Source organism: Cydia strobilella, chromosome 16 (assembly GCF_947568885.1).
Source record: "Cydia strobilella chromosome 16, ilCydStro3.1, whole genome shotgun sequence".
Taxonomy (NCBI): Eukaryota; Metazoa; Arthropoda; class Insecta; order Lepidoptera; family Tortricidae; genus Cydia; species Cydia strobilella.
In genome coordinates this window covers 11,104,343-11,131,585 of record NC_086056.1, presented here as the reverse complement: position 1 = coordinate 11,131,585, position 27,243 = coordinate 11,104,343, and the positions used below count along the sequence as shown (strand labels likewise).

At 37.8% G+C, this 27,243-nt stretch overlaps 1 protein-coding gene across 1 annotated transcript in view; it reads left to right on the top strand.

Moving 5' to 3' along the window:
• The first annotated feature begins 6,901 nt into the window (after positions 1-6,901).
• The window catches only part of LOC134748329 (claspin-like), a 39,049-nt gene continuing 18,707 nt past the window's right edge, over positions 6,902-27,243 (top strand). The window contains exons 1-15 of the mRNA XM_063683096.1: positions 6,902-8,081; positions 9,100-9,258; positions 9,972-10,177; positions 10,593-11,350; positions 11,434-11,653; positions 11,738-12,333; positions 12,419-12,660; positions 12,751-13,219; positions 13,732-13,851; positions 14,248-14,446; positions 15,621-15,736; positions 16,745-16,866; positions 17,689-17,883; positions 18,923-19,093; positions 19,593-19,679. Of these exons, the coding sequence (XP_063539166.1) occupies positions 7,044-8,081; positions 9,100-9,258; positions 9,972-10,177; positions 10,593-11,350; positions 11,434-11,653; positions 11,738-12,333; positions 12,419-12,660; positions 12,751-13,219; positions 13,732-13,851; positions 14,248-14,446; positions 15,621-15,736; positions 16,745-16,866; positions 17,689-17,883; positions 18,923-19,093; positions 19,593-19,679 (4,698 nt within the window). The 5' untranslated portion in view covers positions 6,902-7,043. The remainder of the gene's footprint in view (positions 8,082-9,099; positions 9,259-9,971; positions 10,178-10,592; positions 11,351-11,433; positions 11,654-11,737; positions 12,334-12,418; positions 12,661-12,750; positions 13,220-13,731; positions 13,852-14,247; positions 14,447-15,620; positions 15,737-16,744; positions 16,867-17,688; positions 17,884-18,922; positions 19,094-19,592; positions 19,680-27,243) is intronic.

The window sequence follows — 27,243 nt, the reverse complement described above, 5'->3', positions numbered from 1 at the left end:
ACAGACATGACGAATCCATAAGGGTTCCGTTTTTTGCCATTTGGCTACGGAACCCTAAAAAAAGAAAAAAATCTTTATAGGGCTGTATCTCCTAAACCGTGCATCGTAGCGCAAAAATAATCAAATTTTCGCTCCCCTCTAAGTAACCCTTCATATGTGTTTAAAATAAAAACGCAAGAAAACCAAAAAAAGACTTTATAGGGCAGTATATCTCCTAAACCATGTGTCGTAGCGCAAAAATAATCAAATTTTCGTTCCCCTTGATGAAACTCAAGTAATATACAAAAAACAATAAGACAAAAGAGAAAAAAAATAGGGTTGTATCTCCTAAACCGTGCATCGTAGCGCAAAAATAATCAAATTTTCGTTCCCCTTTAAGAAGCCCCTAATTAATATTTAAAAACGCAAAAAAGAAAAAAAAGGAAAAAATCTTTATAGGGCTGTATCTCCTAAACCGTGCGTCGTAGCGCAAAAATAATCAAATTTTCGTTCCTCTTTATTCAACTCTTAATTTATATTTAAAAAAAAAACGCAAAAAAACATTACATATAAATTATTACAATGGGCAATTCCTGTGAGGTGGTTGATAGGTGATGAACGCGTTTGCGTTAAGTGTCATTTTGTATGGGATTTTGAGTTTCCAATTGAAATTTTCACTAGGTTTCCTGTTTTAAATTAGTACTAAATGTATCAGTTTTTGTCCAAAATGGATTTAGGTAAATTTTGCGAGCTTTCACTAAACTGTTGTAACTCGGAAACTTAGAATCGACAAAGGGGACTTTACTTACTTTTGACACATATTACTTAGATTTAATATTGTTATCCGTTGGAGACGTCCTGAAACGAAAGCGTTCAATTCATGTTATGTTGTGGGGGCTAGGCTAACGATAATCGCAAGCCATAATTTTGTAACATACTAATAAATAAATAAATAAAATAAATAAAAATGTTATTTATTTAGGTATCAACCCATTACATAAAGAATAATTATTGTATTAATCTAATTTATACATTCTAATATACCGTGGGGCCGGTAAAACGACCAAAATAATTAAAACATAATATTCTACTCATCAAACGATGACACTTTTTTTCAATAACTATATATCAAATATGTAGGTATTATAAAGTCCGTTATTTAATATACATCATCATCATTGTAATTTATGTTGCTTGCCACGCTTAAACCTAACAAAAATCACAATAAATTGCGTCTTAAAATAAACTTAAAAAGTCTACTAAAAATCGAAACAAAAGTAATTTTTAAAAGTCGCTGATGTGACATTCTCAATCAAAAGGTAGGTACCACTATGGATGGTATAGAAAGGATCGCAATCTCTTATGGCAGAATTGTTGTAAAAGTGACCGCGTTAAGCTTTAAATAATAGTTCCTAATCTCTCCGGTGGCGCTAGTTAGACTCTGGGACATGAGTATAATATGAACCATATAAGGCAACAAATAACCCGACCAAATTACGTAGGTTGTTTTTGGTAGTATTTCGGTGTATGGTGGCGCCGTCTAATTACTGTTTTTTGATGGACACTTTTCATACATAGAGATTTGGCTCCTTTATACAGTCTCCATGGGTACCACTTTGTCGTTTACCATAAAGACGAAATTTGATTATATCTTTATACGAATAACCATGAATCTAGTATAACTGGATCGGTCATGAGGAGTGGGGGAAAATGACCGAACGGGATAGTCTTATGTATCTTTCAGTAGGAGTAGCAGAGAAAGCGCTGTTATTGTTTGTCCTTGTCATAGTTTCACTTTTCCACCGCTGCCACAACCGAGGTTGTGGCAAACAAATAAGTACGTGACATGTCATGTTTGTTCGTTGCTTGTTTAATTATCGTTGTTTGTTTGACATGGTGCTTTCTCTTGTGAAATATAGTGATGGTTAGCGTTTTGAATGCTTGAACTTTGATAAAATACTGGTGAATTGTTCTGTAATCGGCCGTAATAGCCGCTCTGAGCAAAAATATGAGATCATAATCTTTCACACGTAAGTACGGTATTTTACACCTTCCTCTTAACGCAATATGTGAGAATAACATCGTAAAATTACGTTACACTCAAAGCAATGTAGAATCAAATGATTTCAATAAAAATATCACAATTATTTACGCAAATTAACAAAACATTATTTGTAAAATTATCCGCCCAAATTACGTAGGTAGGTAGGAGTCTGAGGTCAGCCATTTTTAAACTTCTTCTTAATTTAGCTGCATAACAATCATGTTAGGGATACCAGATGAAAATATCATAATTTTATGGGTAATTTTGACCTCGAAGTTTTTTCGTACTTCTAATTCCAAAAATAAATAAACAAATGTTGTGAAGATTAAATGTGGTGTACATTAATTGGTGTGATTGCGATTTGTGATTTCTTTAAATTAAAACGCTTAATACATTTTATTTTACGTTTTATTTACTAAACATGTTTAGTTTTGTACCACCTGCGCGAATTATAGGAGGTATTTCATTGTTTATACGCCTAAAAAGGACGGCCCATTGACATTTTATTTAACAATTTTTTAATACCGTCAAACAAGCTAACTTTGCCTCCAGGGTAATCGCCCCAACGTGATATCAAATATTGGGGTAATTTTTACCAATATGGTATCCCCACGTTTATGACGTCATCTATGTCTATCCCTTACGGGCGCACGCGTATAGCTGGTCTATGTAATGCTAGGTCTATGCGAATAACCCACAGACCTAAAATTTATGCTTGTCATCCTAGTTCTGTGGGGCTATGGGGCTATCGTTTTTTTGCTCACCAGTTGGCGCCTCTGTTCAATCAATTTTTCAAGTAGTATGGCTCCATCGATACTGTCGATGATTTCGCCAACGTCAAAGTGGGATCCACGTGGGATCGAATTAATATTTCTTGATTAAAACATATATGTCGCGACAGTCGATCCGATCGAGTCAAGTCGAATCGGTTCGACAGTGTCGCGAAGTTTAAATAAGATATTGTCTATGGTCTAACATTTCGATGAGACAAAAGTTTGCATATTTGGGTAATAACGGCCATTCTCTCATTAGAAGAAGAAGATAGATCTAATACAATTCGATCTGATATAATGAGTGTTATCAAGTGTTATTATCAAGAAGCCAAGACAGGCGACGCGCAGAGTCGGTGACCACATGGGCTGGTCTACCTGAAAGCTAAGTGTTTACTGCTTTGTATCCATTGTCTTATACTATTGTACAATTATCTTGATTTATAATTTAAAGGCCATCTTACTGGTTGCCACGAGGCAATCCGTGGATCCAGTAAGTTTGTACCTATGAGTCCACGATGAAGGTCGTGGAAGCTCTTTGGAGGCCATCTTAGGTAAGGCGGACTAGGTACTTGGTTGGCGTGCAGGAAGACAGCGGCTCCGTCTACTGGATTTCCTTTATCAACACGCAGCATCTCCTTTATCTATATGTAGGAGTGCAGTAGCAGCGGCATCAGCCCTTGTAGAGGCGCGGCTACTGCGATGGTTGGCGCTAGGAGTTCTGTGGTTTGGCCACTAGGTTCTCCTTTATCAGCACGAAAGGGGTGGCGGCTTCGAGCTTCGGCCGCCAGGCGCTCCTGATGATTATAAATGTGCAGCTACGTAGGTGGTTGGCACTCGGTAACCTACATCCGGCCGGGTAAGATGGTTCTCATATATGTTATAGTAACTAATAGATATCATTTGACACTTATTTATGATTGATGGAAGATGCCATCATCCTTAGAAACATATAGACAAAAGATAGAGGTTTAAACTCTCATACTTAGTGGTAGACACTTAGTGATGCGTCATTTCATATAAACCCTTTTAACCACAGATGGTGCATAAGGCAGATGAGCGAAGCAGATTATCAAGACTACAACTGGACTGTGAGGTAGGACTAACCACTCCTATCAACCCTCACATACAATACCATTTATTCCTATTGTCGCGGCGTTCTGGACTATTATGGTAGTCTTGTATATTTGCTTGTCTTTAGTGTTCATTATGAGAGCGTCGCGACAATATAGGCCATCGGCCATAGCCAGTGTACGGTAAACAATAAAATTATGGGCCTCTAGGGCTCTAGCCAGACACGGTTAGAGGTAGAATACCAAATGCTCTTAGAGCACGACGTTATTCGGTGGTTGTTGTAGTTGTCTCGTAAAACCGATAGCTGGATTTTACGAGAAGCACGTGGACTACCGGCCGTTGACTCCAAAATGGTGGTTAAACACGCTTTGAGATTAATTCTCCATTCACTGCACACTACCACATTAGATTACTGTACCTAGTCGGCTCATAAGTTCTGTCATATACATAGTATCAAATAAAATCAAAAGTTTAAGTTTATTCCGTATAATTTGTACAGCGTTTGAAAGCTTATAAACTAGAGAATCTAAATGTATAACATTTATTCAAAATGACCGCCATAATTATCTACACAGGCTTGAAGTCTTCGTGGCCAGTCGTCAATGGATTCACGCACCACTTTCATGTCGATATTGGCCACTGCCGTAGCAAGAGATTTTTTCAGCGAGTCTAGATTTGCATGAGGTTTTGAGCACACCTTTTCCTCTAAATACTGCCATATTTTATAGTCTAAAGGATTAAGATCTGGGCTAGAGGAGGGCCAATCTTCATGCCGTATAAAGTCGATTTTATTGGAGGCGAGCCAGGCTTGTGTAGACTTTGCCTTATGGGCTGGAGCAGAGTCCTGCTGGAAAACCCAATGCTGGTTTAGAAACATCGTATGGGATAGTGGTTTCACAATATTAGTCAACACCGTGTCTTGGTACACTTTGGCACTAGTTTTTACTCCTTTCTTACAAAAATGCATACTAGTGACGCCCGCATAAGAAACTCCCAGCCAAACCATCACAGATGAAGGGTGATGACCTCTTTAAATACGGGGAATGCTATTAGACGCTTCTTTACTATTGCGAGCGTACACTCTATCATTTTGTTTATTACAGTTTTCTTCTATGTCAAAAATTTTCTCGTCCGAAAACAGTATACAACGGTGCTTATTTTTAGCGTACTTCTTGAATAAAGCTTTAGATCTTTTAAGCCTTAAAGCTTTAAGCCGACCATTAAGAAGATGGCCAGTTTTTCGTTTATAAGCACGAAGTCTCAGGTCTTGATTAAGCACTCTTTTCACCGTGTTTTTGCTCAAACCCATCTGGAGGGCCATAACTTTTTGTTTCCTAGCGGGATTTCTGGCAATGCGTGCCCTAATTGCTTGTACAACCGCTGGAGTCCTAGCTGTACGCGGACGACCGCTTCTTTTCTTGTCATTTAAACTAGAGACCTCACTGTATCTTTCTATGGTACGATACACAAATCTTAGAGAGAATTTTAAATTTTCAAGTAGCTTAAAAATTTTAGTCGGCGAGTGACCACAACGATATAGTGCAATTATTGCGGTACGGCTATCTTTAAGCGTCCACTCCATGTTGAAGAAAACAGAAAATTGCAAAATTATACTACTCAAATATTTAATAAATATTCGAAATTCAAATGCAGAACGGTTTTTGTTTTAGGAGTTCCAAATTTAAATTTTAAAGGCCAGTGACAGAACTTATGAGCCGACTAGGTATAATAAAGCTATCGATATTACACATTAAACAATATTTATGAGCAAAAAACAAAGGAATTAATCACGAGGCTACTATCAAGATGGCGATCGAACCGGAAGTCGGCGCCTCTGTTGATGGTGGTATTATATTCTTTGTGGTGGTCCAAAAGACTAGAACAGTGACAAGTGACATTTGACATTTCGAACTATGGAAAAGACCACCATCTACACTAGCGCCCTTAGCGGCGAATTCATATGCGTTAGCCCTCATTGAGTTTTATATTGCCAGATAGTAAAAAAACCGTGGATCAAAATGACCCAAATTATGAATGATGTCTTCCAAACAGAGAACCTATTCTTTATGGAAATAATACTTTGATAAGAGATCAACAGAAAAGGGTATTTGGTACAAGACGATCCAACCTCATCCTCTAATGACACCGTGGATTGATTGTTTTCTTAATAGACGTGACATTGTATTGATGATGAGACTACGTTTGGACTACGTTCTGGACATATCCCATTGAACCAATTCGGTTATTTAATGAAGAAAGTAGTAGAAGACGTGTACCATGTTATAATGGAATGTGTCCGGAATGAAGCTGCTCGGATACAACTGGCTTTTTCAAGCCATAATACTATGTTTGATGTCGGGATTGTCGGGGGCTGCAATAGCGTTCTGGCTGATCCTTTGTCAGACTCCGCCATGGCGCTACTGCAGCTTGTACGAAAGGCTATTGTTAATAGATTAAGTTAATTGTAAGAACATTGTATTGCTGTTTTCTATGGAGCGACATGTTCACCTCGGTGACAAGCTCTTAAATAAAGAGGAAAAAAAAATTAGTCTCAATGTGGTTATCATGGAGACTATATAAAGGAGGCAAATCTCTATGTATGAAAAGTGTCCATCAAAAAACAGTAATTAGGCGGCGCCACCATACACCGAAATACTACCATAAACAAGCTACGTAATTTGGTCGGGTTTTTTGTTGCCTTATATGGTTCGTGTTATACTCATGTCCCAGAGCCTAACTAGCGCCACCGGAGAGATTAGGAACTATTATTTAAAGCTGAAAGCGGTCACTTTTGCAACAATTCTGCCATAAGAGATTGGCATCCTTTCTATACCATCCATAGTGGTTATAATAATGTAGACGTAAGGCCAGGATTACACTTGTCTATGATTAGGCCAGACGGGTCGTCAAACATGTGTTTTTTGGAACGATCCCCTTGAAAGGCGCGAAAACGTAGTGTCGACTGTCAAAACTGTCAAAAGTCAACCAAATGTTCGCTTCACCTTCACGATAGTGTAAAATGTAAATTCAGCATTGTTATGAACTAAATAAGCTGCTTAAAATACCTTGTGCACTTTGTTCGTTAGGAAATAGCAAATATGAGTGATTTTAGTAACCCATTTTATTGGTACACAATTTAGTTACTTGATTATTGTAGTGTTTACTTTACTATTACAATGGCTGAACTGAATGACGACACGATTGCTTCTGTGCTTCAAGACAAGGAAAATTTTGATAGTTTATTAGACAAATCTTCATCATCTTCAAGTTCCTTCGATACTTTATTAGAGAAATCTCCCCTCAAGTCTGATAATCAGAGAAATAACCCCACTTCGGACGATGGTTCAAGTAGTGACGATGGGGCCGTAAAAAACGTCAGAAAACGAGTCAAGCGCTTTTCCGACAGCGACAGTGAAGTAGAGGCAGATAAGGAAAATTTACAAACTAATTTGACAGCAACTAAGAAAGCAACTAAACCACAAATTCCTTCAGAAAGCGAAGATGATATGTTTTTGCGAAAATCTAGATTGGTTGCTAATAACTCCAGTGATGAAGATATCACGTCATCTAAAAATAAAGGTGTGATAAATGACAAAAGTAAGAAGAGGGGTACAGAAAATACAAAAAATAGGTCTACATCACCAGAGAAAGTTAGTAAATCAAATGGTTCATCGGGTAGTGAAGATGATATACTTCCGCGCGAATCTAGCTTGGATTCTAGCGACTCCAGTGATAATAATGTCACTAGTAAAAATAAGAGTACCAGAAAAAGTAACAACATTAAACTATCACCCAGGAAGGCTAGTAAATCAAATAACACATCAGATAGTGAAGATATATTGCCAAGGAAGTCTAGAGTGTTCCCTAATGCTGACTCTAGCGATGATAACTCTAGGAGTTCCGGGAAAAATAACAATAGCAGTAAGACGAGAACACCTAGCAAAACTTATGAGCCTAATATCTCAGGTAGTGACGATGATAAAATACCCCGAAAGTCTAGATTGATTACCAATGAGGATTCCAGTGATGATAACATGTCATCAAAGAATGAGAGTGTCAGGATAAGTGACAAAAGAAGTAAACTGCATAATAAGTTTAAAGGGCTGCTCAACTCTCGGTCCAAAGGGCCAGAGTCTCAGCATTCAAAATCATCAGAGGAGAAAGATGGCAGTAACTCTGATGACTCTGGGTCTGGGATAGAATCTATTAAACAGGTAAATGTTCTTAATTTTTAACAACAACGGGGGCGACTGTTACAGCGCGTTACACGGAGGGGAGGGGGGTTAAAAATATTCGAAAATTGCGTTACGTAATGAGATAAAACTATGAAAACAGATTCATGAGTAACTATCGCGGTAGCCGAAGACAATGTTATGCGTTACGTAATATTTGAACGCCCCCTAAGTGCCTGAACAGATTCTCTGTGGCAATGAGGGCTAACGCGTATAAATTCGCCGCTAGGGGCGCTAGTGTAGATGGTGGTCTTTTCCATAGTTCGAAATTTCAAATGTCACTTGTCACTTCAATGACTGACAGCTGTTCTTTAGTCTTTTGGACCACCATCAACAAAGGCGCCAACTGGTGAGCAAAAAAACGATAGCCCTCATTGGCTTAACCATATATGTATCATGTGTAAATTTGGCCTAGTATGATTGAGTTCACAAACATCTTTACTAGCCAACATTCCAAAAATATATTTACACAACTTTATTGTTTTGCGTCTTATTGAGTCCGCCGCGCGATATCGGCCTGTCAGTTGTTCGGAACTGTAAAAATTTTGTTTTAACTGACAGGCCGATATCATCCGGTGGACTGATAGTCATTGGGCCCCTTTAGGATGGTATTCCATCTGTCCAATGTGTATTGCGTCTTACATTTTGCTTAATGAGAGAGTGAGAGGCAATGCACATTGGACAGGTGTAATACCACCTTTAGAGGCATGTAATCATATTTTTGGAATGTTGGTTTGTAAAGAAAAAGATGTTTTTGAAGTCGACTGTACTACTGTGAAAGTGAACATGTTAATACATACTGCACATTCAACTCTAATATTATTACTCTACATAAAATAGTGGCTTATAAGAGGAATAGCAAATGTTAAAGCAATTTACCCTACAACTACTTTTCATTATTGCAAACTATTCTAGTGTTTTTGTAGAAATTATAATTTCTAGAAGGCTATCTAAGAATTTCTATTGAATTAAGGACATGTCATAACTTGTTAATTTTCAGAAAATAAAGCAGAAGTCTATGCTCTTAAAGTCCGGAATTTGTGATCCTGACACCTCATCCGATGAAGAGGACAGAAAAGTCCAGAATCAAAGGAAAAAGAAGCCAAGCCAAAAGTCTACTATCATGATATCCCCACAAAAAAAGCCAAAACCAGCCAGGGTAAGTTCTTTGAAACTTTTGTTATATCAAAAACAACTTGGTGCTACAATTGAAGGTTTTGTTTATTCAAAGTTTATAATTTATTTTATCCTTTGAAAACCACACCTATTAAATACAACACACTTTTGTCAACCTTATTGGATTGCACAAAGTTTAATATTAAACTCTAACCTATTCTTTAGTATTAAAGTCTTTGGCGGTCAAACGGCAAAACAGTAAACAAAAATTGTGTGGGATTTTAGCTGATATTCTGGATATCTGATTACAGTCTCATACTCATACTCATATATTTATCTAAATTAATGTAGATCACATAATGCATGCAATTCTTTTTTTATATATCATGATAATGTTGACTTAAGTGATTGATTAACTATATTTTAGTACAATTATGATGAATTTCTAATCAGGTTGGAAAATAATATACTGTAGCCAGATGACATATTAAATAGGTATTAACAATAAAAATGATAACTATTAGCTGAACCCCCAGCTCCACGAGTCATAAGCCCTTCTTCAGAAGAAAATTTTCAATTAAGTCGCAACATGCTGAATAATGAATATGAAACGTTGTACATGATAAAATTTCTCCAAAATTGCTTCTGTAGTTTAGCCTTGAAAGGTGACAGACAGTAAAGTATTATTGCACTTGTAATATTGGAGGTAAACATTTTATCTAACCATATAAATCACCAAATACATAATTGTTTAAGATGTCAGCAAAGCAAGCAATGGAGAACATGCAAAAGATAAAGAGTGAATCAAACCGGATGCTAAGAGAAAAGGAAGTGTCTCTCCCGTACCACAGACCTAAAGCATTATCGCTGAAAGACATGATGAACAGGAGGAGGCCTGCCTTGTCTGCTGACGGTAAAGCTTTGCCGGTGAAGATGAACAGTGAGCAGTTGAAGCAATATGTGTAAGTAAATATAATATATGTGGTATATTATAATACATATTTGTGTGTACCCTGCTTTTCATATGTAGACTAGGGGCTCTTTACTTTTTGATCTAAAAATATACTTGGTTAATTATTTTACCATGCTCAAACTCAAATAACAGTGTGAGAGAGTACTTATTACTGCTGCACTTGTACCAAACCAAAATCTTTAGTTTTTTTAGACAATCAGAGTACAGAGTATATAAATACATTATTTGTATTTTATTAAAGACTAGGAAAATATAACTCCCCAAGTTTCTACAAAAATAGGCATTAAGTAATAAGTATTAAGTCAGCAAGTTAAGTGGGTAAGAAAAGTAGCAGATTAGCTAGTTATATAATAGCACATTAGCACAATAAAATGAAATACAATAAATCCATTGTTTTGTTGCAGTAAATTATTGGAACAACGAAATAAAGAAATGATGGAGCTATGTAAGAGTGAATCTGAAGAAGAAGAGGAAACGAATGATACTCCAACGGAAAATAATAAAGAACCAGATCCTCAAGTTGGTGCTCAACGTGACAAGGTAGCAAGTGATGAAAATAATGTACTCCAGAATGATAATAAATCCGAAGAAAATGCTGCAGAAATTTCTGTCAATGAAACAGAAGAAACTAATGAAAATGACTTACCAGATTTGACAGTAGAAATAGTTCGAAAAGATCCAGATTTGTCAAATGTTAATATTGGTCATAAAGATTTGTCCAAAACTGATGTTAGTGATAGAGATATGTCAAATACTGATGATGGTGGTAAAAACATGTCCAATAATCACATTGCTGAACAAGATGATGATGTTGAAATAAAGGATGCTTCCGAAGAAAGCATTACAGAGTCTGAACCTAATACCAAGCTGGCAACTGCAATCGAAAGCCAGTTGATGGAATTACGGTTTGAAACAGAAAAAATGCAGAATACGGAATATCTAGATAAGGCACAAGATTTGGAAAATTCTTTGGCAATTAGAGCTAAAAATTCAAATCCTTCCAATGATGATAATAACAGAAAAAATGACGTAGAAATAGAGACAAATAAAGCCGAGAACGAAGATGTTGAAGACAATTCACATGATGCTGACTTTGATGACGATTTTGATGATGTTGATATCAATATGGAAGACTTAGAAAGAATTATTAATAATGCAAAAGGTTAGTTTGTTGAATCAGAAATGTTGAAATCTCAAATGTATGAATTGTAATTTGTTCTAAAAAAATCTAATTTAATATTTCAGATAATGCTACTGCAGTCGACTCGCCAATGCTTATTAGAGATGCTTATAATTTAAATAAGAAACCGAAACTTACGGGAGCTCCAGGGATGATGATTGATTTAGATGGCAGCAATCCTGCAGTGCCGAGAAAACTTACTGGTGTAGAACTATTGAAGGAGAGGTTTACATATTTTTCAAAATTGAAAACACCCGAAGAAAAGGAAAGGGAAAGGGAATTAACGTAAGTAACAGACCGATCTTTGTATAATACTTATCTTAATCTCGGTCAAATATCATTTCTTTTCATTAAGTCATTTCTGTCCAGGATCCAACCAGGAATGCAACATTTTAAACTAAAACAAGAATTAGAAGAAAAAATTTCCGAACAGAGATCCCTTGAATGGGCAAAGAGGTTGGAAGAGGAAAAACAACAGCATGAAGAAATGAACGCTCTCAGGGAAGATGACTCCGATGGTGACGATTTGGAGAAGATTGAGGCGAAACTGGAAGAAAAAGAAGATGTAGTGAAAGATGCATCATCAGAAAGTGAAGAAGAGGAGTTGGAGGAAGACGATTGTGATATGAAAGATAAACCAAGAAAAAAGAATGCTATGATCGATGACGAAGCTGAAGTTTCCGAGGACGAAGAAGCAGGTGAAAAGGCCAATGAAGCTAAAGGTAACGTTGATGATATAGAGGATGCAGATAACGAAGACGAGGATGAAGAAAGTGAAGAATCTAGTGACGAATCATCTGATGAAGAAGAAAATCAATCAAAACCCAAAAAGGGAAGAATTTTGAAAGCGTTTCAAGATTCTGACGATGAAAACAGTAACTTACACGAAAATCCCGTTGGTGCTGTTGATTGCAGTGAAGTTAATCATGTCCCTACAGATAGTCAAATTGTTAAAGATTCCCAAGGTAAATATGTACGCGATATGAATGAGTTTTTACTGTTTTTCAATGTTAACAGTATTAGTTAATTAAGTATTACTTTCTGTTACAGATGATGTAATACCACTAGCTCAAACAAAACAGTCACATTCAAAAGACTTATTTGGTAGCCAGGCAAGCATTAATCCCAGTAGTACAAGCGAAGAGACAAAGAAAAATTCTGATGAAGACTGTGCTGATATGACCACTCAAACCTTCTCTATTTTAAACACTAATACACAAGAACTAACTACTACTGAAAATGTTTTTAAGTTTAACATTGATGTTATTTGTGAAACACAACCTGTGGATGAGGTAAGTTCAGTAAAAGAATTCGCTTTCGTAGCATACATTGTTGTCCCTTCATCATAAGCTAACTTAAACTCGTTTGTTTTTAATTTATAGCCAAGTTTAGATGATGTTGTTGGAATGTGTTCTGGAAAGTTCACTCAGACGCAAAATATAATACCCGCCGAATCACAACTGACTGAATCGCAATGCCCTATCGGCGAAGACATCCTCGCACTGTGTACTGGCAAATTCTATGATAACCAATTTGTATCTCAAGAAGATGGACTAGAAAAAGATACAACAACTAATACTGAGAAAGAACCTATTGAAAAACAAGAGGAAAAAGATCTACTTGATTCCATTCTTCAAGAAATGGATGAGCCAGTTGAAGATTCCAATAGGAATAAAATAATATTTGATAATGGTACTGGAAATGAAGCAGTTTCCTTTGATGCTGTAAATCATATGAGAAAGAAGTTCACTATTGACAGTGATGATGAAAGTAATGCAGATGCAGAAAAACCAGCTAAGAAGAAAAAATTAAAGAAAAGGAAACTTGAGAAGCGGGCTCTTCAAATATCAGGTAAAGTCAAGTAAATTCCATATTTTAAACATAATCGGTCTAGTAAGCTAAAGTTAACTAAATAGTTTGACAAAGCAGTCTGTTCTTTTCTACAAATAAAAGCCCCTTTAGATGATAACAGATAACGGTTCTTGCCAGTCAAATGCTGGCTAACAATCAGCTCAGGAAAACTGGCGCAAGTGACTGGAGTCGTGTACTTTTTAACGCCGATTCAGCATGGCCATTATGTCATTCAGTGTAGCGACCACGCTAAGTTTGCACAGACTAGACGTAGCACTTAGGATGAAGACATAGCGTGTTCGAAGTGTTCGAAGGCCAGGATTACACTTGTAAGTTTTACTTACGTAAGTAGGGGCTATACTACAGAATGAGATATGAATATCGTTATCTCATTCTAGCAAATAGCTTTGTCCCTACTTACGTAAGTAAAACTTACAAGTGTAATCCTGGCCGTACTCTAATTAGTCCAAATCAAAATTATACATGTGATTTTATTTATTATATTGTTTTAGATGACGAAGATGAAGAAGAATTGTTGCAGTCCGACGAAGGTGAAGATTACATGTCGGAAGTTGAAGAAGACAACGGAGTAGAGAGAATAGTTGAATATGATTCCGAGGAGAATGAGGCAAGTGTATCAAACTAACAATTTTGTTTATTTGACTATGTTTAGTATTCCAAATTGTACACATAGTCGCTATTGTACTAATCATACAAAAAAGCTTGTTGTAGCGAATACGCAGTGACACGTCTTGCGTACAGCTTGCACAGCTTCGTATACATACACGCATATGCATAGCATGCGGGGCTCCTTTACAATTCTATCGCGTTCTTAGCGCATTTTTTCTGCGTCAACGCAGAGTAATGTAAGCTCCAGTGTTCCGGTACAATCAATCCTTTACACATTTGTAATTTTGTATGTTTACTGCAGCACCAAACTCGAATCTGAGAATTTCAGTTCAGAAAGCAATATTAGATAATTTAGGTATTAATCATGTCTCTCAAATAAAGACATCAATTACAGGTAGAAGTGAAGCCTCAAAAACAAAAGAAGAGTCGCAAGATGGCGGAATTCTTCGAGAACGAGGCCGAGCTGACGTCCGAGGACGAATGGGTGGGGTCAGGAGACGAGGATGAGAGAGGCCTCGACAGAATGGAGCGCGAGGAGGGCGACGACGACACGTTCCACCAGGGGCAGCTGCAGCGAGAGCTGGGGCAGATACACATGTGAGTAGTCACTTGCTCTGTACGTCACGAGGCCGAGCTGACGTGCGAGGATGAATGGGTGGGGTCAGGAGACGAGGATGAGAGAGGCCTCGACAGAATGGAGCGCGAGGAGGGCGACGACGACACGTTCCACCAGGGGCAGTTGCAGCGAGAGCTGGGGCAGATACACATGTGAGTAGTCACTTGCTCTGTACGTCACGAGGCCGAGCTGACGTGCGAGGATGAATGGGTGGGGTCAGGAGACGAGGATGAGAGAGGCCTCGACAGAATGGAGCGCGAGGAGGGCGACGACGACACGTTCCACCAGGGGCAGCTGCAGCGAGAGCTGGGGCAGATACACATGTGAGTAGTCACTTGCTCTGTACGTCACGAGGCCGAGCTGACGTGCGAGGATGAATGGGTGGGGTCAGGAGACGAGGATGAGAGAGGCCTCGACAGAATGGAGCGCGAGGAGGGCGACGACGACACGTTCCACCAGGGGCAGCTGCAGCGAGAGCTGGGGCAGATACACATGTGAGTAGTCACTTGCTCTGTACGTCACGAGGCCGAGCTGACGTGCGAGGATGAATGGGTGGGGTCAGGAGACGAGGATGAGAGAGGCCTCGACAGAATGGAGCGCGAGGAGGGCGACGACGACACGTTCCACCAGGGGCAGCTGCAGCGAGAGCTGGGGCAGATACACATGTGAGTAGTCACTTGCTCTGTACGTCACGAGGCCGAGCTGACGTGCGAGGATGAATGGGTGGGGTCAGGAGACGAGGATGAGAGAGGCCTCGACAGAATGGAGCGCGAGGAGGGCGACGACGACACGTTCCACCAGGGGCAGCTGCAGCGAGAGCTGGGGCAGATACACATGTGAGTAGTCACTTGCTCTGTACGTCACGATGCCGAGCTGACGTGCGAGGATGAATGGGTGGAGTTGCATCGGGGGCAGCTGCAGATGTGATTACTCTCTACGTTATTTGGATGCTAATGCAATGATGTTTAGTACAATCAAGTGAGGTGGTTACAAGAACGGTAATAAAACAGTCCATCCCCATTTATTTTTGTCTCGTTGGATTCGATTTGACGTGTAATACAACTACGAGTAGATGACTGTGTCTAAATAAAGGTACAGTTAGCAATAAGTTAAAAAAAAATTAGCTCATGTCATGTAGCCCTCGTTATGTTTCAGGCGTGATGTTTTGGATCAAGACAAGCGAGAAGTGCGTCTGATTCAAGAGCTGCTGTTCGAAGACGGTGATCTGGGTGATGGTGGACGGCAGCGGAAATTCCGGTGGAAGAATCTAGGTATTTCTTAGCGTACTTTTTTAATGAAGGGATTTAATAGAAAAAATATCACCGCCCGAACAGGCGGACGCGAGAAACAAGCCCTCTGTGACGATCGCGTTGTCCACCAACCAAGGTACTGAAGTTATGGTGAACATTTGCACCTTGTCCTTCTATCTTCATTGCTATACACGCCTTAGAGGGCGCCTAAGCAGCAGGGGCCCGTTTATCAAAAGCTTGTAGCTTGTAATACAAGTGGAAGTCCCTTTCTAACAAAAGCTGTCAAAAAGGGACTTCCACTTGTATTACAAGCTTCAAGCTTTTGATAAACGGGCCCCAGCTCTATAAAATATAATAATGTATAAGGCAGTCTTGTCCTGTTGCGTATTAGGCAGATAGGTGAATCAGCTATTTCTTGTTGTTATTATGTTCTGTCAGCCAGGCTACAATACTAGCACAATTTGTTAGAAGAACTACCACGTTGTCTAATCGTGTTTGGTACCAACCAACATGGCAATCTGGCCCATTATAGAAAGGGCTTATAACTACCACAACAATGCATGGTTGGTTAATTTAAATGCCATAAAACTAGGATTTAAAGAGTGACCCAGGCGATCGTAACCATGGGAATGTGTTACAAGAAAAAGTATGTCGGGCCCTTTGGGCAAGAGCGAAGCGCGCAGTACTTTTATTGTTCAATGTTACCCCATTGCCATACGTTGCTGCACAGCAGCATCGACTCGGCTATCAAACTTGCGACTTCTTTACGGGTGTCAGTGTTACTTTGTCTCGTCATCTTCCTCGCGTTATCCCGGCTTTTTACCACGGCTTATGGGGGCCTGGGGTCCGCTTGGCAATTAATCCCGAGAATTGGCGCAGGCACTAGTTTTTACGAAAGCGACTGCCATCTGACCTTCCAACCCAGAGGGGAAACTAGGCCTTGTTGGGATTAGTCCGGTTTTCTCACGATGTTTTCCTTCACCGAAAAACGACTGATACTTTGTCTAAAATTACATTATAACATTTCAGACGGTGAGGACGAGCCTGGTGCCGTGCCTGAGTTGTTTGCCGAAAGTCAGGAAGAGGAATTCGAATCTGAAGAGCAGTGGAGAAAGCAGAGGCACGAACGGGAAGTCTTCCTTAGGAACTTGGTACGTTTATTTGTTGTTTCGAAACTACTCCTGTTAATATTTTATTGTATAAAAAAAAATATGGTTCGAAGATAGATAGATAGATAAAACGTTTATTTGGATGCTGCAAAACACACAATTTTAGTGTAAAGTATAAGTAGGTACATTGCAGTCAGAACAAAACTTATGTACTAAATTAAATTAACAAAATTTTTTTTACTTAAACACGAAAAATTAGTTTTTAGTGCACGCTGTGTGCATTGCAGCAACAACAAAAGGGTTCCGACTCAGCTATACGCTCCACTCTATTGAGCTTCAGCTATATGGTCATGCAATTTAGGAAACCAGCCAAGTGCGAGTCGGACTCGCGCACGGAGGGTTCCGTACTTTTTAGTATTTGTTGTTATAGCGGCAACAGAAATACATCATCTGTGAAAATTTTAACGGTCTAGCTATCACGGTTCATGAGATACAGCCTGGTGACAGACAGACAGACGGACAGCGGAGTCTTAGTAATAGGATCCCGTTTTTACCCTTTGGGTAAATGGAAATAGGGCTTCTAAATTTTAAAGGGCCCTTACAGTTTCATGCCTCCTATAAAAACAACGTATTTTGTTCTGCGTTGTCCCCACGTATCAAACATCATTTGATATTTTCCAATAACTTTTTCTTGAAAAAAAAAACTTATAGAAATCTGCTTACATCAACGTAAAAATTTTAAAAGTGGTTATGGATGGGCTCTACCCCATAGTATGGAGTTCCTAACTCCTATTAGAGCAAATCTGTGCTCCTTAGTTGAATACCAAAGTGACTTGTATGATTTATGCGTCATGTTTATTGCAGAAAGAAAAAGATACAGAAGAGCACAACATCAGTATAGACCGAAGCACCATAATCAAGGCGAACCTCTGCTCCCGAACCATGTCCAGTGTGCTGATGGAAGCCAACGGGAACAGTGCGAAGGTGGAAACTGTGGTGGTGGAAAAGAAGGTTGTGGGGGATGAACCGGCTCGCAACTTACCTTTACACGTGTTTCAGGTATGGAAAACACAACGATTTTATAAACTACTAGGTACTATAGAGATAGACCCGTTTGTAAATGTGATTTAATATGTGTTCAAACCGCGAAAGTTTTAAATGTTACCTTTACTATAGAGATGCCCCGAATAGTGGTTTTGGCCGAATACCGAATATTCGGCACCTTTTCGGCCGAAGCGAAAATGACATGCGAACATTTTGAGTCACAATTATTAAGAAAACTGTTCGCCAACAAAGCACACGTTTGCTGAGATATATTTTTTGTTGAACAGTAGGCCGAGCACATGATTGACGCGACAGTATCTCGCCGCGAGATAGACTACCCGTCTTTTAATAACTGTATGAATTAAGGGGACGGGCAGTCTATGTCGCGGCGAGATACTTTTGCGCCAATCATGTGCTAGCCCGGCTGAGCTAATGAATGTAGTTAGTCAATCAAATCAGAATCAGACCCACGATAAAAATAGAAAGTTTTTGTAACCAACAAACGCTCAAAAAAGGGTCTTCGTATTTAACAACTTTTAAAGAATACATTTTAATATTAAATACACCTAGATTTTGGTTATTTCTATTGTATAATTTTTCTTTTTAGGTAGGTGCAACAGATATTCGGTATTCGGCCGAATAGCTTCGGCGGAATACCGAATAGTTGCCGAATATTCGAGGCATCTCTAGTATACTGCCTTAGTACGCGCAGTAGCTGTTATTCTGTACCTCCTCTTTTCTTTATACCCCTATTTAATCCCTTTAGGAGGCGAGGTCCTAAATAAAAGGGTTACAGTTTACTACGAGTAGACAAAACAGGTTGAACTGTGTGCTTAATTTCATCCAAATCCATTTCTACTTATTGATGTTATTGAGAAATAAAAATATAGAGATGGTGCTAAGAGATACGGACAACGCTTTTCCTGGCGTTTTTTGGTATCAAGTGAAATCTCCTCCTGTATATAGGTATATATAGGGAGCTTCTTGCGCTGTTCAAACTTAATTTACGGTAGCTGAATCTTAATATATGTTTAATATTTATAAAATATTTCAGCAAAACTACCACGGTTCTCTACTAACGCGAGGCCGGGGCGCGCTAGCGAGGCTAGCCGCACTAGCGATGCCTCTAGCCGGCGAGGCCGACGACCAACCCAAGACCACCGGCCCCAGTAGCAAGAGGAACTTTGTGTTCGCTGCTGTCACTCCACCTGCCAAGGAAGCTAAGGTAAGTTACCACGGGTGTAGGCGCGAGGCCGACGATCAACCCAAGCCCGTCGGCCCCAGTAGTAAGTGGAAGTTCGTGTTTGCCGCCGTCACGCAAACCGTCAAGGAGGCTAACACCAAGACGAATGATCAAGCGTCTCTTGCGCATAGGTATATCGCGCATGTACATATATGCACAAACTAATTATAATAAAACAAATTTTGAATCAGTCATTTTCAACAAAAAAATAAACAAATCAACCGAGCTACGTGTATTCTTTGATTCAATTTTAATTAAAAATTAGTCGTATCACAATAATAAATAATAATCCTGTTATATATGTAATATGGGGTAGATATTAGTTTACATGCGCCGACTAGAGGGTGGTTAAACATTTAAATTTGTATGTCAGCTTGTCAGTTCCGAAATACACACTATTGAGCTAACGCGGTGTTTCATTGCTGCAGACCCTTCCAATATCTCCTAGTTACATACATAATAAATCCTTTTATTTTTTTAGGCGTCGAAGCGTAAAGCTGACAACGTGAACATCGGAACACCAAGGCTGATTAAGAAATTCAAGACTGACGAAAAGAAATTTCCTAAAGCTAGTTTATTAGATCACTTGAAAGCACTTTAATTCTACTTTCTATATACGATATACTTGTGTCACTTAGGGCTCATTTATACAGTGCGAGTTTCATTACGTTGCGGTATTTGATCGATCGGCTAAATGAGGGCTACCGTTTTTTTGCTCACCAGTTGGCGCCACTGTAGATGTAGGTCCAGAATAACAGATCTCAAAATTCTTCTATGCTTATTTTTATAAAATCAATACGTTCTAATATACACAGGTATTTTAACGTCTAAATGTGCCATTTTTTCAACCTGTTTAATTTTGCATATATTTTAGTTGGCCCTTTTATTAAACCACTAACATTTATTGAGCTATACGAGTATCTATTGTTTATTAATCAAAGATGGACAAAGATTTACCACAATTATGAATAAGGAGTGAAAATTCCCGATAAAAAGCTTGAAACCCCCAAAACTTCTATGCATTTGACATTTTGAAAGACCTCCATCTACACTAGCGCCCCTAGCGGTGAAATTTAACGCGGTAGCCCTCATTGGATGTAACCTCAATAGTCCGCAATATAACTAAACTCGCATGCCAGTTTGCGTGCCGTTAAAATGTACACTTAGGTACGTTTTATAAACCGCTAAACTTTATAGAAATTTGTCTTAAAAGTATCACGGCAATTTAACCCTTAAGTGAAATAGATACGATTATTCAAAATATGTATATACACGGTGTCCAAAAAAATAGGTGTATTCCCGTTGCCAGGGAAGTTTTGGGATTATACTGAGCAACTTTTACTATGGGACCAACCCAGAAATCGCGAAAAAAAAAATTGGCTGTTTCATACATTTTGGCTAGTCCATTTTTTGTGGGAGACTAAATTTTTTTCGCGATTTCGTGGTTGGTCCCATAGTAAAAGTTGCTCAGTATAATCCCAAAACCTCCCTGGCAACGGGAATGCAATTATTTTTTAGCCACCCTGTATAAATATGATCATAAATAAATATGAGCAATTATTAAGCTGGTTCCATTTCTCATATTAAATTCACACATATTATGTTTGTAAGTTAATCTTGCTGGCTTTTAGTTACTCCATGTCATTTATATGGCCTAACTAGAAAACCTATTCTACCCTTTGACACAGCACCCTAAAGTCGGGACTCGGGAGTAGAGGCCACGCCAATAACGCTTGTAAGTTAAATAATTTCACGGTTTAGAGTCACTTGTTTTAGTCACTCGCGCGACATGTTTCAGAGACCCTAGGTCTAGGGCCTAGGAGACCTAGGCTCTCCGAAACATATCGCGCGAGTGACTGAAACAAGTGAGTCTGAACCGTGAAATTATTTAATGTTAGTATGTTTCACAACAGTTTAAATTCGAACACTTGTAAGTGTTATGACGTACTCTGTCAATGTATACTTGTATATTAGCTCGCTTGGTGATGTTGGCGTGTGAGTGACATTTTTTTAATGTTTTAAGGCTTAAGTAACGATAGGAAGACTGAAGGGCTAATGCAAATGGTCGCTAACTTCTAAACTAAAAGCTAACTTCGCTTTTCCTGCAACTTATCTAGTGGTGCAGACGCAAAGTTTCTTAAATTGCGAAACTTTCCATATAGAAAAAGTCCGAGAACACTTCAATACTTTGAAAACTTTCTGTAAGACTTTCTTAAGAGTCCCCGGCAAGCTTGGCCGATTTCAGCTTCCCATACAAACGGGGTTTCGTTCTCATTTTAAAACGACGTGTTGAATTATAACGAAACTTTGCACATACAATATATGACATTAGGTATATCTAGGTCTGTAATTAGTTTATGTAACTGTAGTATATAAAACAAACGTAATAGAGCAAAAACTAGTTTTGTATGAAAAACTTATATTCGCTGTAATTTTTTAACTATTGTATCTGAAGCTACATAAACTAATTACAGACCTATCCTTTTGTAAGTACAAAGTTTCAGAGCAATCTAGCTAGTCGTTTTAAAATGAGAGCGTAACTACGTTTGTATGAAGAACCGAGCTTGCCGCGGACTCTTAAAGTAACATTTGTCGACAACTTGTGCTAGCTCTTCTGCTATTTAGAATATGAATAGATATTTTTAATTTGTATTTATGTGACAACTGTAAATAATAATGTAGATTTACTTTGTTTGCAAATACCCTTGACTATTTGTACAGCAAAAACTCAGTGATAATGTGTTAAGAATAAGTTAATTTTTGTACGAGCTTGATAAGGTTCAACTATCGTTTATTGTTGACATAAATTATTTGTCTCAAGTCCCCGGCAAGCTCGGCCGAATTTCACCTTCCCATACAAACGGAGTTTCGTTCTCATTTTAAAACTACGCGTTGGATTGTAATGAAACTTTGCACATACAATGACATGAGGTTTATCTAGGTCTGTAGTTAGTTTATATAGCTCCAGTTTATAAAACAAACGAAATAGAGCAAAAATAAGTTTTGTATGAAAAAATTAAATTCGCTGTATTTTTTTAACTATGGTATCTGAAGCTACATAAACTAATTACAGACAGATATAGCTTATCCTTTTGTAAATACAAAGTTTCAGAGCAAACTAGCTACTCATTTTAAAATGAGAGCGTAACTACGTTTTTATGGAGAACCGAGTTTGCCGGGGACCCCTATAAGCTCTGGTTTCCTAGGTTAGCGGTGTCTTCATACAAAATTCTACTCATCCATATTTACCCGTATTATTTTATATGGAGACGGCCGCTATATGACGGCACCGCTAATACCGCTATCCTAGCTGTACAGCTACATATTTTTTAATAAAACGAGATGGATTTTTTACGTGCCCTATATATTATATGGTGCTCCAATAAGTTACATCTATAGGCCTTGTAATAGCCTAAATACTCCATCTACCCCTACCGACGTGACGAAAACAAGTTCATACAGATCCGTGGTCTGCACTCATCACGTATTTTTGATCCTTTCCCTTGCGTACATCTTTCTCTGTCACCCTAAGTTACGCCACAATTGGAGTAAAAGAGAAAAATGCCCGCAATTTGCGAACTTAGGTATTCGTGGTAGGCCCTCTGATCGCGAAGTGCACCCGCGCCAACTAGCGGACGCCCTTAAAAAAAATGTTAATTCGGTAAATATTTGGCAGTGCAAACCGAACTATTCGATCGAATACGAACATTGAAAAATATGCCGGATACCGAATAATTACCGAATATTCGGCCCATCTCTACTATGTACCACATGACTGCAACTAACACTACTTTAGTTGACTATTAAGACACTGTTTATAAATTTATAATTTACGATACGGTATGGACTTTGCATGTCGTTGCTTGAGTCAAATGGACGGAATTTCTTCCACTCATTTCTACTAACTTATCCCCTGGTAGGGACATAACACATAACTTAGTTACGGTCTAAATCTTAGTAGAGATGAGATGGAATTTATTTCTCCCAAGCCTACTATTTGGTCCTACCCATTGAATAAAAATTGTCCACTTATCCCTACTGGTTTGTGTCTAGTAGGCATAAATGGAATTTCTTAATTTTTATATAGAATATAAGTTACAGAATTTATAACTTGACATAAGACTGTAACATAGAAATGTGTATAACTTTTTTTTTTTCAATTTTTAAGAATATATAATTTAAACTATTGTCGGTACCTTGATGTGTTTTATTTTCCATTGGATTATCCTTTTTTAGGAAGTAAGCTTTTGGTTGAGAATGGCACAATTTTTATATAGAATATAAGTTACAGAATTTATAACTTGACATAAGACTGTAACATAGAAATGTGTATGATAACTTTTTTTTCTTAATTTTTAAGAATATTTAATTTAAACTATAGGGTATTTGACTACTAGTCAAATCAGTTTCTTTTTTCGAACTATCCAAACGATTTGCTACTATGGAATTTATATGAAACACTAGCATGTGACGTCACGATCAAATTACCTACTCTTTATAGTTTTAAAGGGGTTTTAAAATAGAAATTGTGCCTAAAAATAACTGCTGTCTATGTTTCTTTATTAATCTTGACAATCTTGTGGTGCTTTATTTTATGCATGGTGTAAATAACTATTATTTTAAACACAGTCAAATACCCTATTGTCGGTACCTTTACCTTGATGTGTTTTATTTTCCATTGGATTTTCCTTTTTGGTGTTCCGTAGCCAAATGGCAAAAAACGGAACCCTTGTATATTCGTCATGTCTGTCTGTCTGTCCGTCCGTCCGTATGTCACAGCCACTTTTTTCCGAAACTATAACAACTATACTGTTGAAACTTGGTAAGTAGATGTATTCTGTGAACCGCATTAAGATTTTCACACAAAAATAGAAAAAAAACAATAAATTTGGTGGTTCCCCATACTTAAAACTGAAACTCAATTTTTTTTTCATCAAACCCATACGTGTGGGGTATCTATGGATAGGTCTTCATAAATGATGTTGAGGTTTCTAATATATATTTTTTCTAAACTGAATAGTTTGCGCGAGAGACACTTCCAAAGTGGTAAAATGTGTGTCGTCCCCCCCCCCCTGTAACTTCTAAAATAAGAGAATGATAATATGATGTACATCCATGCAAACTTCCACCGCAAATTGGTTTGAAAGAGATCTAGAGTAAGTAGTTTTTTTTTATGTGTCATAAATCGTGAACCGCAATTTACCTTTCACTCACGTTTTACATAAAAAATACATTGTTTAAATTGTGTAATGTACGGAACCCTCGGTGCGCGAGTCCGACTCGCACTTGGCCGGTTTTTAGGATTCCGTACTCAAAGGGTAAAAACGGGACCCTGTTACTAAGACTTCACTGTCCGACTGTCTGTCTGTCTGTCACCAGGCTGTATCTCACGAACCGTGATAGTAGACAGTTTAAATTTTCACACATGATGTATTTCTGTTGTCGCTATAACAAGAAATATATACTAAAAACAAAATATAATAAATATTTAAGTGGGACTCCCATACAACAAACGTGATTTTTTTGCCGTTTTTCGTATCGGTACGGAACCCTTCGTGCGGAGGTCGACTATGAAATAATAAAAAATACTAAACAAATTAATACAAAAAAAATGTAAAACAATTTTCTAATAATTTGCGCGAAAACATGTCTACCAATATACAGAAAAGTGAGTGTTGCCGTTTAGAGAGATACTTACCTTTGTTAGGGTAAATATTAAGCTAATAACTCCTAAAATAATGCTAAAATATCATAGAAATACTATAAAAATACAATAGCTAGCCATGATATCACTGTTTCCAAGAATGTAGAATATCCAGTTTAACCACTAACTTAATATGGTAAAATTGTAGATTGCAAAAGGTTGATAGGCTAATTTAACGCCATACCAATTTAAGCCTCAATTTTTCTTTTTCAATTATGCTATATAATGGCTAAATATAGAATTAATTATACTAGTTAAAGCAACTTATTGTATTTTTATTATTTCGTATATTTTAAGTAAGGTAAACGTGTAATAAAATACGGCAATACTTAGGCTTTTTCCTGTCAGTGTTGGCGAATCTGTCCAGGATACATATCCTTCCGTTTCGTTTTCTCCCTCTCTCATTCATCTCAGTCGATTCGTTCATCTTACTTCAACCTTCAACTGGGGTAACTTTCATTATTGCCGTTTCTCTCGCGGATTGGCTGTTTGCTTTGTCTCCTTCCTACGTTCAATCTCAATGCTTTTTTGTGTGGTGTGGGGTGCGTAGCGTGGAAGAATTTCTAGTCAAATTTAGATTTTTTATAAAAGTACATCCAAATAAAGGTTGTGCTCTACTTGTACAATGGCAAATGAAACTCAAGAAATCGGGGATATCGTCAAAAAATGCAAAATTCTTCTCCTGGACATCGAAGGTACCACAACATCGATCAGCTTTGTTAAGGTAGGTCCTATAATAATTTACCGGCCGGTGTTTTCTTGTAACGGATTTGTTTATGACTAAGCAAAAAATGACAAATTGTAATGATTCTACTAACTACTATTTGCTTATACTAACAGGATAAGGGTGCAAATTTCTCGCGCTTTCAGATTTGCAATATGGAGGATGAAATCAAAATGGTACCCTTTTCACGGCGTTTTCATTGTGTCTCTAACTATTTATTTAACTCATCTTGACGCATAATTTAAACTGTAAAGGAAAATAACATGCTGTTCTCTCGTTTCATTATACAAGAAACTATTTTTTTTCCGTTGTATTTGCATTACGGTGCTTGCTTAGTGCATAGGCTATGTACTATACGTAGATTGATCTTTAAATTTAATATGCAATCATACTCAGATGCTTGCATTTTTCTGCTCAGCAAGTATTATTTGTCCAAAGTGCTCGATCTTTAAAAACGTGGTTGCATGTGTACCGGCGTGAACAGCTGTTCGAGCAGCTGGCTGGTAAAAAAATGTGAAACAGTTAACCGTCCATTTTGAATAGACGTTGGAGCCATAGGCCGTCCTTGTCGCACATCCGCGTGATTGCTTTTATGATAGGGATGGATGATCCATGGCTTGGGCCCATTGATGTGTAGTTATGACAGGCGGGGTTAATCAAGGCCTTTGTACGATTGTTTCCTGATAAGTTTTTTTATGACAAGTTGTTGGATTTCACTGTCTGTATTATGTCGGCATTTACCACTTGAGGATGATATCTCCTACCTGGCAATAAGGTAACTGAATTCATAAGCTCTTACTTCATTTTGCTAAAAACAAGGTTAAGGATTTAGTTATCATTGCTATTGCTAAATCAATTTGATGTTAGATCCCTACCTGTTGAAGTAGATCTTAGTATTCTTAGTAAGTGTAGCGAGGATGACTCCTGTACAAGAAGCTTCCAAGTCTGTGACATGGAGCCTAATAAGCTGAGAAATCACTAATGATTTCTCAGACATTAAACAAATAGCCCAACTTAATACCTAATACATATACCTATATCAAAATGTGAAACGCAGAACAAACTACTATGTCTACTAACATATTTCCAACATTTTGAAACCCGCTGTCTGAATTAAATTTTAACTGAATATTCCAAGGTCTCCCGGAGCCACTAATTCTAATCATAAAACAAATGTCTCAGTGTGCTAATTGGGTTTGTAGTTTTGTACCACTAACTGCAAGTTGAATGAAATTTTTAAATACTGTTTTCCATAAATTAAATTAAAAAAAAAAACAATGTTAATTGAGTGTTATCCTCTAGGATTGAGTAAATATCACTGAGGATTAGAGAGAGTTAGATTTTAAGATGGAGTGTCATTGACAATCAAAGAATCTTAAAATTAAAGCAGTTTATTACAACATCTTGTATGCTTTGAAAGGTAACTTTGTCTGCATCATAGAGTAACTTATACTAGAGCGGTACTGTCATAGTAAATTTTGTAACCCCAGTAAATTTACTGCCATCTGTCGACACACTTTAAAACTAAAAATGAAGACTTATAAAAATACGACAGAATGTATTTAAATATAGATAAATGATTTTTTTTATTTGCATTAATTATTTTTATGATTTTGACCCATGTTCTTTCACTGATATGCGTTAAAATTGTTAAATAACAAACGAAACCGTCAACGCCATCTATACGACTGTAGGCCAAAACTA